At 48.7% G+C, this 14,869-nt stretch overlaps 1 protein-coding gene across 1 annotated transcript; it reads left to right on the forward strand.

The window, feature by feature from the left end:
- Positions 1-3: 3 nt before the first annotated feature.
- Positions 4-9,902, forward strand: Csf2rb (colony stimulating factor 2 receptor beta common subunit; the record flags this gene model as incomplete). Its single annotated transcript, XM_028784583.1, has 9 exons — positions 4-166; positions 676-811; positions 932-1,089; positions 3,456-3,595; positions 4,343-4,502; positions 5,398-5,488; positions 5,692-5,749; positions 6,412-6,515; positions 7,138-9,902. Coding segments are annotated over 9 exons (2,127 nt in total), but the record flags the coding sequence as incomplete, so codon positions are not given.
- Between the last annotated feature and the right edge of the window lie 4,967 nt (positions 9,903-14,869).

Consider the following 14,869-nt stretch of genomic DNA (forward strand, 5'->3'; position numbering starts at 1 on the left):
GCCTCCAGCCTCCACACTAGCAACTTTCGGCTCACTCTCCAGCCAAAGCTCTTCCTACCCAACAATGTCTATGTGGCCCGTGTGCGCACTCGGCTCTCCCCAGGTTCAAGCTTGTCGGGCAGACCCAGCAGATGGAGCCCAGAGGTACACTGGAACTCCCAGCCAGGTAATGGAGCTGGTAGGAAATGCCCCTCTTAGGAGTCCAGAAGGGGAGACAGGCTAGACCTAAGTGGGGCTCCAGGATCTCCCTTACCTCATCCTCAGTGCCTCCCACCAGGCCTGTGTCCCCAGTACTCTAGCTGGGCCACTCTGTCTCACACACGCTTGGCTCTGTGGCAACATCCATGTTCTGTTAATGGCTGCTATGCAGTCATGACTGCAATAGCAGCAGCATAGACCTGTGTGTTTCCAAGTGCTGGGCTGTTTGTAGGGTCGCCTATGTTTCTGAGTTCATTCTGACACTCAACATTTAGAGCGGGTCCACCTCTTCCAAGATGGGGCAGAGATACCTGATTCTTTTCAAGCTGGGGACACGCAGCAGGCAGGCTCAGAGCAGAGTCAGGCTGATGTCCCCAGCCAGGTTCTGCTGCCCTCAAGAACCTCTTCTCTGTGAGTAACCTGGTGTCCCAACCAGTGAGAGAGGGCGGACTGACTGAGGGAGTGTGTATTCCACAGGAGACAAGGCCCAGCCACAGAACCTTCAGTGCTTCTTTGATGGGGCCCAGTCCCTCAACTGCTCCTGGGAGGTGTGGACCCAGATAACTGGCTCTGTTTCCTTTGGACTCTTCTACCGCCCCAGCCCTGCAGCTCCGTGAGTGTCCCCTGTCTGTCTTGCCTTGCTTTTTCTTATCCCCAGGAGCAGGCCTCTTCAAGGTCTTACCTGGGTCTGACATTCCCCAACCCTGCTCTCAGCTCAACCGTACTTCCCCAGGGAGAAGAGATGCTCTCCAGTGGTGAAGGAGCTGCAGACCAGCCTCTACACCCGCTACCACTGCCGTCTAACCGTGCCTGACCCCAATGCGCACAACCAGTACACTGTCTCTGTTAAGCACCTGGTACTGGGGAAGTTCATCAGCAGCTATGACCACAGTGAGTTTGCCCTGCCTCTGCATGACTTCCCAGTACTACGGGGGTCCATTGGGTCACCTTAATAAACACAGGGACTGCTTTGCATCGTTGTGTTTGCCACTTTCAAAGATTTGCAGACTTTTCACTCACAGTGATGAAATATCTCTTCTTGGATTGCGTGTGTGTCTCAGTGGGTGAGACCAATTGATGAACAGGCATGAGGACCTGAGTTCAAATCCCAGCACCCACATTTAAAAAAATAATTGTGCTCATATGCACAGGACAGGCAAGTGTTTGGGGCTTTCTGTCTACTCACCTGGATCCGGGTTCAGTGAGAGATCCTGTCTGAAGGACACAAAGAAAAAACAAAGGACATCCTAATCTGGCTTCTGCATGCCTGTGTACAGGACCCCACACCCAATGAAGGCATATGCAACAGAAAGAGATGGAGAGATAGGGAGACAGAGACAGAGACTCAGGGACACAGAGAGATGGACAAAGAGATGTGGAAAAAGGTTATTCTGTTTCTACTATCTTCAAGGAGATAGGGAAGCCAAGGCCAGCTTGTAACTCATGCCCTGCTGCAGGTCATACTGTCCGCCCTCTAAAGTCTCACTTGGAACCTGCTCTCTTCCCCCTCTGCTTCCTCCCAGATGCTCGCCTGCCTCTGTCCTGGACCACCATTCTTCTATAACTGTCTTTTCCTGCTGAGATGTCCGGGCGCCTCCATGAGCTTATGTTCACATTTCTTATATTTGGTTTTCTGTTTTACTTTAAAGCCTGGAGGGATTGGGTGCCACAGATGGTGTCCATAGAGACCTATGTTCCATGTTCCTGTCACGAGGCAAGGCCCATGACACAAGGGCTTCTTTCCTTCAAACCAGTAATGCTTGTCCTCTTTGACATCCAATCTTTTTGTCACCTGAGTTCGTATCGAGCATTTTCTCCCTGGGGTCCTTGCTCCAGGAAATGGGAGTCCTCCGATTCAAGGGGCCCCTCCCTGTATTATACCATCCATGTCATTTATGTGAAAGCCCTATGAAGTCACAAGCTATGAATCTTTTGTTTTGAAGAGAGATAGAAGGTGACTGAGTGCCTTACTTTAAAATGCCCACCACTCTGAGAATGTACATCAAGGCTACATGAGAAAGCCGAAATATGTGTCTCAGCTTGCCATCTGCTCTCCAAGTGGGCAGGGCTGTCACCAAAGTCTCCAGCTTTCTGTTTGGCCACAGTGCAATGGTGAGATGGTTATTCAGATGTGTCTATACAGCCATGTAGGGGGAGACTTTTAGAACAGCCAGGACTTGCCAGCCAAAGCTGACTTCAGGCAGCTCCAAGAGTTACTGAAGCAACACAAGGGAGTGGCTAACACAGAAAATGGAGACACAGCTCTCCACTGCCCAGTCTTTATCTTCTTCAGACTCAGTTTTCCCATGTGTAAAATGGGGAAATGAAAGGACCTCACTTGGGAAAGGGGAGAATGGAGTGAGGGAATTCCCACAGAGTATGTTACCCAGGGCTGGAAAAGTGGATGGACCAAGGTAGAACACCATGGGTGTTTGTTTGTTCATTTGTTTGTTTGTATTTAAACACTAGTGGAGAAACACCAACAAACTTTGGGCCACCCAGGCTTACCTCAGGTGCTCCCTCTACCCTAGGGACCAACATGGAATAACACTCTGATGTGGTAATGATGTGGTAATGTGGTTTGCCTTGGTTACTTTTTTATTGCTATGGCGAGATATCATGACCAAGGCAACTTATAGAAGAGAGATTAGTTTGGGATTATGGTTCCAGTGGGTGAGAGTTCATGGTGCAGAGCAGTTATAGCAAGGTCCAGGGGCCGGAAGCTGGAGAAGGGGCTGAGAGCTCACGTCTTTCATTGCTTGCTTGCTTGCTTGCTTGGTTATTGAATGGTTGGCTAGTTGGTTTTTCAAGACAGAATTTTTCTCTGTATCTCTGGCTGTCCTGAATCTCACCTCGTAGACCAGGCTAACCTCACGTCCATGTAGATCCACCTGCCTGATTCCCAAGTGCTAGAACTAAAGGCTTGTGTCACCATGCTCACATCTTGAATCACAAGCCAAAGGCAAAGTACAACTAAAGGCCCCACCCCCATGCCCCAGTGACACACCTCTTCCAATGAGACCATACTCCCTCCTCCTTCCCAAACAGTTCAAACTGGGAACCAGACCAAGGACTCAAACATATGAACCTATGTGACCATTCTCATTCAAAGAGCTGCAGAGTTCAAAGGAGTCAGAGTGTCTGGGGTTAGGGATATTGGTCCAGAGTGAAGAGTATCTTTGACAAGCTTGGATAATGGGGAACATTCTGCTGGTGGGAGAACATGATGACATTCCCTGAAATTATCTTCCCTCCAGTCCAGATGCAGTCTCCAACGCTCAACCTGACTAAGAACAGAGACAGCTACAGCCTGCGTTGGGAAACTCAGAAAATGTCCTACTCATTCATTGAACACACATTCCAGGTCCAGTACAAGAAGAAATCGGACAGCTGGGAGGTGAGGTCCACAACCGGGGAGACATTGTAAACAGGGAGGAAAAGAAAGAGAGGACATTCTAGGGAGCCCTATTTGCCAGGAGCCTGACCCCTGCGACTTAGGATCCACATGGTCAACAGGCAACAGTCCAAATTCTTGATGAAAGATTCAGGCTCAGAGAGGTGACATGACATGGTCACATGGCCAGTACTCCCCTAAACTGAGGGCAAGACTGGCAGAGTTATGGAATGAAGACTTCAAAGAACACCAAGGCCTGAGTGCATTTCGTCCCTAGAACGTGATCTGACTCCATGGTATAGCGGCTGAGGACAAGTCCTGCCCGGCACACTTCCCACACATGCAGAGGCCTGCCACCTACATGCTGACCCTGAGGCTCCACAGAGCCTACAGAAGGGCCAGTCAGTCAGGACTCTAACTTCACACAGGAAGTGGGGAGACAGGCCAGCAGAGTCTGGAGAAAGTCAGTCTTGACCCCCAACTCATAGCCTAGGATCCAGCAAACTAGCATGATGCTCCTGGATCAGACAGACATTGGGAGGTGGAGAGAGCCTGGTCTTGAGCCTGGATGCAGCTCTCGGGGATGGAAGAGGTGGCATCTGGGGCCACAACAGTGGTTGGTACAGTAGGCTCTGGACTGGCATCCTGGACTTGACTAGAGATTTGATGGATCTGGATGGAGCTGCAGGGAAGGCAGCTGAGCCCCTGAACCTGGCTAGCAGCTGAACTCCAGCATATCTGCCACTGCAGGACAGCAAGACAGAGAACCTAGATCGTGCTCACAGCATGGACCTGCCACAGCTGGAACCTGCCACCACATACTGTGCCAGGGTGAGGGTCAAGCCCCTCCCGAACTACTATGGGCTCTGGAGTGAGTGGAGCAATGAGTACACTTGGACAACTGACTGGGGTATGTCCCTCGGCCACCACCACACTCCTGGGACAGCTCCACTGCACAGGGAAAGGGAGGCTGGAGAGCCACCCGACCCTGTGGACATCCCTGGGGAATGGCACTTGGTACATTACACAAACTTTAAGTGGTGACTTGGTGAAAGAGAGGAGCTGTCTCACTGTCATTATTCTTACAGCTGGGGCCTAGGCCTCTACTTATAGGGTACTTGGCTTTCTTAGCCTTTGTGGCAGCTGTGATTCATCAATATGGGTTGCTTGTTACCATGGCTACAAAGCAACTCTAGCTATGCATACAGACGAGTTCCTGGGGTTGGAAGTTTGGTGGGATCCATTGGTCCTGCCGATTTCCCTTCCCTTGGCACTTGCATTAAACGCTGGTCCATCCCATGGTGACTTCCTGACACACACTGTGCATGCTTAAATGAAGACGTGGGGTAGGGAATGGTAATGAAGTATTCCACATAGTCAGCCCTATGGAAAGGGGGGATCTTAGAATGACAGCCAGTCTGGCAGAAGGAGGGCTAGAGCAACAAACTCAGGAGATGGGGAGGAAGGGGACTTACAGGGCCCAGGTCAAGAAGGCCAGGGTGCTGCCAGAGGGACCTTCTGAGGCAAACTTTCTCATCTTCTCTGAACCTGCCTGGATCAGAAAGTCATGCCCCATGCTGCTTATTTCAAGAAGTCCCCCCAGTTGCCAAACTTAGCCATCCCCTCTTACCCAGTGTACTGCTGCTGCTTACAGCAGACCATCACCATACAGAGCACGTGGTACAGACCCAGGGTTTCATCCCAGGTCTCTGGCCTTTCTCACAGAGAGACTGGGGACACTAGCCTCCTCCTCTAGCCTGCATCTTCTGCCTCCCTCCTAATGCTGCTTCTCTTTGTTGAACAAGTGATGCCCACGCTGTGGATAGTCCTCATCCCGGTCTTTATCATGATCATCGTGTTCCTGGCCCTCCGCTTTGGCTGTGCCTATGGGTACAGGTAAGTGCAGTCTGTGGGCAGAGGGAAGAGGAATCCAGACTCTGGGGTCACGGGGATGACACAGCTGGCCACACTAATATTCCCAGCCTACCATTTACACCCCTGGTGTCAGTTTTCCCTCTATACATGGGCACAGAAGTAGCTGGGCCAGGGGTCTCTGGAACCTTACATACACGGAGCACCACCCTCCTGCTGTTTTCCAGGCTATACAGGAAGTGGAAGGAGAAAATCCCCAACCCCAGCAAGAGCCTCTTGTTCCAGGTAGGAAGACAGGTCCTGCTGCTGACTCCCTGTCCCATTACTGTCACAGTGGGGAAGGGTGGGAGAGCTGGAAGGGTAGGCCAGCAGGAGGTGGATCTCTGGTGCTGCTTGGGTACCTTAAGGAGAAGGAGTCTCCCAAATTGCCCTGAGTTCTGTCTGGAGCCACAGACAGAATGAAAAGCACTCTCCTGCATGAGATGGCTCAGGAGAGTCTGCTCCTGTGGATAGAGAGGGGACCCGAGGGGCTCCAGGTCAGGACTTAATCCTAGCACAGCAAGATGCCTCTGAGGTGGTGGAAGAGCTGGCTGCAGACAGAGTGTCTACAGAGGGTGAGTTCCTGAGACTGGAATGTGAAGGACAGAAGGACACAGCTGTCCTTGTCTCAAGAACAACGGTCGTGGGTAGACATGAGTGTCACAAGAGAAGAAACTCTGGGGAGCAGCATGGCTGCCCCCGACAGGAGCTTTAGAGATAAGGGAATTCACAACCCCTAGGATGCCTCTCTGTTTCCTGGAGTCAGAGGCCTGAACCTGGACCCACCAAGGGGGCATTCTTTCTGTGTATGGAGCTTATGGAAGACACCATGTCCACAGGCTGTCCCCCTCTTTCCCCTCCTTCATGAGGTGCCACATTCACAGACACAAATGTTCTTCCCTTTCTAGGATGGAGGTAAAGGACTCTGGCTCTCTGGCAGCATGGCAGCTTTCACCCCTAAGAACCCCACTGCCCAGGGGCCACAGAGCAACCTTTTCATTGAACAACTGGGGTGAGTAGATGGGCTCTGAACCTGGGAGAGCCTATGGAGGCAACCTTCCTGTGCTGCACATCAGGGTAGCCGTGGGCCTCTGAGTAGATGATAGGAGATGATGCCCACTGTTGCAAGTGGCACTCCAGGTAGACATGAGGAAGATTTTCTTTTTCTAACTCCGAGGTTAGGTTGAAACAGACAAGGAACCAGAAGTAGCATCCTGGAGCATGAAGCCACTTCTTGCCAGGTTACCTATGTAATCCCTCCATTGCAATGTCCTCATGGGAGGGTGAGGACTGCATCTCGGCTAAGCCCACCTGTCAGGGAGTCAGTAGCCAATAATGGTACAGAGGCATGTGTGAACCCAGCCCTGAAGGTAGTGGGCTGCAAGGAACAGAAGAGAGCAAAGTTAGGATGCTGGTGTGAACTGAGCCCTGGGCACATGATCCATTGGGACACTGGGCACACACCATATCATTCACCAGGTCTCATGCCTCAGGGTCACAGGGAGCCCTTCCATGGGACCAAAGGTGCTTATGTGAGGCCTAGAGCAGGGTCAGTCCTTCCAGGGAGCCTCACCTGCTCTGGGTATACACTAAACATCTAAGTACCGCATCTCTGCCTACATTGTCCCTCACAGGGTATCATATACACATTTGGAGGACAATGAAGTGTCACCTCTCACCATAGTGGACCCTAACATGGTTCAAGATCCACCATCTGGGCCTGACACAACCCCAGCCGCCTCATCCGAACCCACAGAGCAGCCTTTCGATGTTCAAGAAGACCCACCAACTCCTTCTGGCAGGCCTAGGAAGAAAATTCCCAGCTTTGACTTCAATGGCCCCTACCTGGGGCCTCCCCAATCCAACTCCCTGCCTGATCTCCCAGGCCAGCTGGTTTCCCCCCAGGTGGGTGGGAGCCTGAAGCCAGCACTGCCAGGCTCCTTGGAGTACATGTGTCTGCCCCCTGGAGGACAAGTGCAACTGGTCCCATTGTCCCAGGTGATGGGAAAGGGCCAGGCTGTGGACATGCAGTGTGGGTCCAGTCTGGAGACCACAGGGAGCCCTTCCATGGAATCAAAGGAGAGCCCTCCAGTTGAGCTGAGGGTAGAGGAACAGGAGCCAAGGGACAACCCAGTGACTCTTCCCATATACACTGGGTTCCCTGAGGACAGTATGATGGCCTCTGATTATGTCACCCCTGCAGATCTGGTGTTCACTCTGCCCACAGAGCCCCTGTCTACCTCTCTGGGCCCCTCCCTAGGGTTCCCCTCAGCACAAAGCTCCAGTCTCTGTCTTGAGCTGTCCAGGGTCCCAAGTGGAAGCCCAGCTCTTGGGCCACCAGAATTTGAGGACTATGTGGCGCTTCCTCCAAGCATGAGAAACCCTGCCATGTCCCCTCCTGGCAATCCTGCTCCTCCTGTGACAAGCAGCCTCACAGTGAGCCCAGGAGAGCCCAGGGAGGAAGTAAGCCCAGCATCCCCACACCACGAAGGTCTCCTTGTTCTTCAGCAGGTTGGGGACTACTGCTTCCTCCCTGGCCTGGGACCCAGTCCCCTCTCACCACACAGTAAGCCACCCTCTCCAGGCCTGTGCCCTGAGGTTGAGGACCTAGACCAGGACTTACCTGTCAAAAAGATTCCCTTCCAACCCTTGCCCCAGGTGCCAGCCATTCAGTTTTTCAAGTCCCTAAAGCATCAGGACTACCTTTCACTGCCCCCTTGGGACAACAGCCAGCCTGGGAAGGTGTGCTGAGTCTCCCACCTCCCAATCTCACCAGCAGCCTTGTGCATCAGCATGTGGACCTCAGCCGACCATCACCACAGGACCATCACTGAAATGCATGCTCTTCCTTGCTCTCTGCCCTGACACAACAATACCCCACCTGTGCTCTCCTCCTCCCCTCCCTCTCTTTCCCTCTCCCTCCATGTCCCCCTCCCCCACCATCTCTCTCTCCAGTTTCTTGCCTTCTATGGGATCTTCCTTCCTTCCCCTCTGACTTCTTGGAGTGGGGATGAGGCCTCTGAGGATGAGCCCTGCATCCTCTGTTTCAGGTTTAAGAAGTGCTGAGTACAGCTTGTCCACCTCAGGCACCAATAACATAGCACATTTCTGGCTATGTGTGAAAGTTGTGGTTCTCAGGTGAGCCGGTTGAGGGGTCAGACTGTAAAACTGAGCAGGCTAATGTCAGTACAAGAACAGACATGGTCCTCTATGGTTGTCTGAAGCTCCTGGGGAACCTTGTAGAGGGCACTGAGGACACTTATTATGTACAGAAGTCAGTGATGTGGACAAAGCTGGACACAGCTGTGGCCAGGCTGGAGGGACGAGGGCCAATGGGGAAGGCTGGGTGTCTAGAACTCATGGTCTCAACTGCAGACAAGCCAAGTTGTGGATCTGGGACAGCACACCCAGAGACTTAGTCTAGACAGCTGAGCTGTTCGTTCCTTCTCCCTCCAGAATGCCTGGATACCTGTACTCCCACTGGCTTCAGATGAGGGTCTGCTGTGGGACTGTGGTCCTTGGCAACCAGTACCTTCTTGACAAACCAGGCACAATGGCATTACATCATTATTTTCTCACTTGCATTGTTTGTTCATGGTCACCTTTGCACATAGCTTTTGTGTGTGTGTTGAGTTTTGGTCTGTTGCGTGGGGATGGGGTTGCGAACTGAGCCCGTGAATAATTTTGTCCCTCAGAGTGTCTTCTTTTTTGGATGAGACTGAATAGCTCTTTCTACATGGCCCTTTGTGGGACACGCATGTCTCCCCTGAATGTGCTAATTTTGTGTGGGAGGCACAACAGCTCCCTCAGCAATATCGGGTCTGCATTGCTGTGAGATGGGTCGCTGAGACACACCCCTCTTTGGGGTCATATTTGCAGCGGCCTTTGCTGCAAGTGTACATGTGTCTTCGTTTATATTCCTTCTAGTTCCTTCTGCATCTAGAGCCTTGAACAGAAGGCTTTAACTTGCTCTGCAGAGATCCGTCTTTATATATTCCATCCACCTGGAGCCAGGGATGTTGTATCATTTCTTCACCTATTTGCTGTCTGTCAGGCACTCCATGATCCAAGTCATGAGCTGGATCTGGTCCATCCCATCTCCTGGCCTCCCTCACTGGATGGCAGCCACAGCTCTTCATATTTGATTTTGACCTGCGGCAGACAGATCAAGTGTTCCTTGGTCTGTGTTCATTGCAGCAAAGAAAACCACTAACATCTTGAAAGAGTTTCCGTGCCAATCAATGTTCAACAGCCTGTCAATGCTTTCTAAAGTGACCACTCTAGAGAAACAAACAGGAGAGACACCTCTGTATTAAGATATGAACTCCAAATGCCTTGCATTAAGAGGGAACATTGTAAAAAAAAAAATGTTTACATACAATAAAACAGCAAAAACAAGGCCGTGTGTGTGTGTGTGTTTATACGTGTGTTTGTTTTTTTTTTTTTTTAGAAAGTTGGGGGTGGAGACCTTTCTACATAAGTGCCTTGTCAAGAAACTGAGTTCCATAGGCCCCAGGCATTAGATACCCAAGGTGCCTGTATCCTCTCAGAGGAGAAGAGGGGGGACACGAGGAAGGGAGGACTTGTGGGGGAGAAACTGGGAGCAAGGACAGCAATCAGAGTGTAAAGTACATAAATAAACTAACTAATGGAAAAATAAAAATATAAACAACATTAATGAAGGATAAAAAAAGAAAACATAATTACTTAATTTGCTGCAAGAAAGGAAAAGGTATACATTGAAAGAAAGACTAATGGTTCTAACACAACACCATTCTTCATGCAGAAGGATGAAACTAAGTTCCTTTCTCTTCATACGAAGTAAATTGTGCATGTATCAGTTCTAAGGGGTGATGAACACCACCCTCACTGTATCTGATTTAGGATCATGAAGTCTTGGGAAGACACAAATATTACACAATCCTTCAGGCAAATAACACTTAGCATGATATGTATGTCATTTGGAACATACATACCACTGGGGAAGAACTGATGAGAACGTTATGAAGTTCGAATATCCGAAGCAGGAGAGGTTCATACAGTCTTGAAGGAATTAATTCTTACCAAAACCATTTACACACACACACCCACACACACACACACACACACATTGCTTATGGAGACTTCACATTCGGAAATATAGTAACAGATGTGCAAGGAAAAGTGAAACTGACTTTGACTTGGCTAAACTAACTGAACACTGGGGGTTAAGGGGAAGGGCTTCTGCAGTAATACAAGGCATTCTGGCTCCAGAACTCCTTGGGCAGTTTAGATGTGAATGTGCCGGTCAATGCTAGTATTGATAAGCACTGTTTTCTGGCTGAAAGCCTTGGTTTCCTGTCTCTGAAAGAGGATCCCACCTAATTTCCAGGGGTTCATGTCTGAGATTCATCTTCTCTGTTGCAAGAATGTCACATTCCCAGACTGCAGGATACCAGGAATGGTGACCTCACATGGTCCCAGAAGACACATTGATCTATAGGAGACGTGTCCTCCCAGCATGCCAGGACAATCACTTCAGGAAGCACAAAGAAACCTGGTAAGGCCTGGGAATCAGCCAATGGAGTGCTAGTGCTCAGACTGATAAAAAGCCTCGGTTCATTTGGGCAAGCACGTTCTTAAGAGGCAGAAGGATTGGTCCCATCACCTCCCTGAGTTTTCCCAATTAGATTCAGAGGAGATAACATCACAACTCCAAGTCACTGTGCAGCGGATTGGAGATCTTGTGTGAATGAGAGTGTACTTCAGACACTCAACATGAAAGTTCTAAATCAACCAAGAGCTAAAGCCAGAATGGAGTCCCCTTTAGAGGCTTGCTGTCGATCCTCCTCATAGAGCTGGGTCACATGGGAGGGTTCTGATATTGGGTCATGTGGTCCCATCAATGCCAAAAGGCTTCTGAAATGTCTCTGTGAGGGGAACCCTGGAGATGGGTGTAATGATTTCTCACGTCTTCCCTTTCCCCATGACATAGACGACTGTTGACTTTCAGGGAAAGGAAATAGGAGACAAACAGAGAAAACAGGCACAGACAGACTCACGCCTGATTAAAGTACTAGGAATCAGCAACCATTGAGTGCCCAGTTCTAAGCAGAACAGGGATGTCCAAGGCCAAGAAAACTCCATGGAGGAAGGGAAGAAAGTGCACAGGGGCCAGGTGATGTGGGTAGCTGCTGTCAAGCACTGGCTTCTTGATATAACATGGTCATTACACTCGTGAGTCCACCTATGATGATGAAGATAAGGCATCACCTGTCAAGTTTCTATACCAAGAAATCTTTAACATTCACGATTGCCAAGAGGAGGAATGCTATGTTCTATGTTCTTCCGGAGTGATGTTTTCACATTCTCGCAAGTAAATTCCACTCACATTCATATAAACAACCCTATTTAGACACAGTTCCTCAAACACACATGGCAACGTTTTGGAAACAGGAGAGCTACTACTCATCAAGAAGAATCAGAGGTTTAGCAGGTGTTGGGAGGATGATGAGAGACAGTGGGGGGAGGGTTGTAAAATGGCCAAAATATATCTTATACAGGTATGAAAGAATAATGAAGGCATAATTACCAAGAGTTGATTGTTAATAAAGTAGACACGAGGGTACAGAGATGCCTTCAGTGAATATTGATAGGAGGTGGCACAGGGTGGGACAAGCAGCATTGCTACATCTGTGGTTCCTGAGACAATGGCGTCCGTGGTTAGAAATTCAGTCTTGTAACGTGTGGACTCCTGGGATTATCATAACGTTTTTCAGCTTCGTTTCTGTACATTCCTGGTATCCATACTTACAGATAGAGTTAGGCCTTCCCATTCCAGGTTTACTACTGATTTTCTCCATTTCCACTGCTATATCCACAGTTGTTTTGTAACAGAAGAAATGACCTATGTAAATGTACAAAGCAAAGCAAATATGTCCATAGTTTAAATTCTATTTTGTTTAACATAATCTCTAAGGGTAAAACCAGTCTTGCCATGACATTTTAGCTGTGAGAAGGGCTCCTGCTTTGCCAAAAGCTGACTTCCATCCTTAGCCCATCACCAGGATCAGGAGGAAAAGATTATGGACCTTGGTCTTTGAATCTCTTCCCTTGCCATGGAGACACACTCTGGGACTCTACCCTTTCTGTCCATGGATGCTAAGAGCACTAAGAACAGCTTCTTGGGGGCTGGAGAGATGGCTCAGAGGTTAGTAGCACTGACTGTTCTTCCAGAGATCCTGAGTTCAATTCCCAGCACCCACATGATGGCTCACAACCATCTGTAATAGGATCCAATGCCCTCTTCTAGTGTGTCTGAAGACAGCAACAGTGTACTCACATAAATAAAATAACTTCAAAAAGAAAAAAAAAGAACAGCTTCTCTTAAAGTCTGACTGTTGCAGTGTGTCCTCAGCCCAAGAGACAGAAAGTTCCTATCATTCACTGAGAAGAGCACCATATATCTGAAAGGTACACAATCCATGTAGTTTATGCTTAACACTTTCCTCTCTGGGAGTCTGGGAAGTTGGCATATCTAAGTAAAGGACACTCATGTGAGAAGCCAAGAGTAAACTCTGGCACCATGTTTTGTTCTATATGTTTTGCTCAGGCAAACATTTCACACATTTGTGACAATCTATTACCAGAGAAATTCAATACATCCTGTGTGACTCTGGAAGAGAAGTCCCTTGTGGGCTCATACCTCCTTGCCTCAGAAGCCCACCACTCATTCCTCTGTATTAGCAAATAATACTGCAGGTGTCAACTATGCTGAGACCTGTGTATGCTGCTATAAACCACCAGCGTTAGGGCCATTTCAGAAAGTCCCCCAGCATGGGGACCAGCTGGTGTTTCACCACCTTCAGGAGCTTGGTCTTCTTCCAGAGCATTTCATCTTTTGCTGTTCATTCCCTTAGCCTTATTTCATGCCAAAGGACTTGGCAGCACACCACACAGTGACTTCTCCTGTGGGAGAAATCATAGGACCATCAGTTCAATTTGATGGAATTTGATACCAGGTTTCTCTGTGTAGAAGGCATTGCTAGATTAATTGGTCCCTTTAAATAAGATCGTTCTGAACACTTGTCAGTTTGTAACGAGAGGCTTGGCTGGCCTCATTTGCCTATTGATTTTGTTTTCAGATTATAAATGATATTTCTATTATTCTATGTGAATAAATCATTGAGTGGTTCAGGAAAAATGTTGGTAGCATTTACGTAAGCAAGAGAAATGGTTACTCTAATGAGATTTTCAATTCATTCAGTCTGTATTTAAATGTGTCTATGTGTTTGTACATGAGTGTACACCAGCCACAGTTCACACCTGGAGGTCAGGCGACAACTTGGGGGAGTCACTTCCCTCCTCCCAACAAATGAGTTCCAGAGACTGAAGTCACATCATCAGGCTTCAAGGTGGGTGTCTATGCCAGTTCAGCCTTTGAGTGGCTGTCTAATTAAATTTATATACAAAATCTTCTCATCATTCTGATTCTCTAGCAATGATTCAGAATATATCGGGAAACTTCTGAATTCAATAATTTCAGAAACAAAAAAAAAAACAATAAAAATTCTAACAAAGAATTTAAATTTCAGCTAATCTACAAACAGTGAAAAGATTCACCAATTATACAACTGAGCCCCCTTTCCGTCATTCCCATTTCCTATGTAGTTGGATCACATTCATAGACATCAGTCACAAGCAGACTAGGAAATGGAAGTTCAGGTCGGCGTTTTACACAGATCTATGTGAGTAGAAATCATTTCTGTTCCATGCTACCTGGCTTCCCCTGGTTGCCGTGCTTATCAGTAGGATAGATAGCATTTTTGTATAAGTGTATTTGCAAAGAAAGTACATTTGCGATTGAAATGATAGAAGAATGATCAATTACTATGAAGCTCATGAACATGACGTCAATTCTGAAGGAATTTCACACAGGAGAAAGAAGCAGTCCTGGTACAACGGCACATTCTAAGGGGCACAGAGGAAGTCCCTGCTCAGGGCAGCAAGCAAGGATGAGGGGGAAGGGAAGCTCACCTGTATGGTACAGGCTCAACAGGCCTGATGAAGGTGGGAGGAGAGGTGTGTGAGATTGAAGCTTCCCCTGAGACAGCAGGCTGCTCAGGGCAGCTTGGTTTGCTCCAGAGGACTTAGCAAGCAGGGAAGATGGGTGGAGAAAGGGATGCCTACCTGTATGGTTCAGGCTTAGTAAAGGTCTCAAGGATTCTGTTGATGTAAATCAGGGCACAGTTAGGCTCATGCTTTGATGGCGTTGCAGAGACATTCTTAGACAAACCATCACAAAAATCATTTCTAGGCCTCATGCTAACATTCTCCTCTGAATCCTCCTGAACTGGGCCCTCACAGTTTAAGCAACCCTCAGCACCT

The sequence above is a fragment of the Grammomys surdaster genome, unplaced genomic scaffold, assembly GCF_004785775.1.
Source record: "Grammomys surdaster isolate TR1022 unplaced genomic scaffold, NIH_TR_1.0 124439, whole genome shotgun sequence".
NCBI lineage: Eukaryota > Metazoa > Chordata > Mammalia > Rodentia > Muridae > Grammomys > Grammomys surdaster.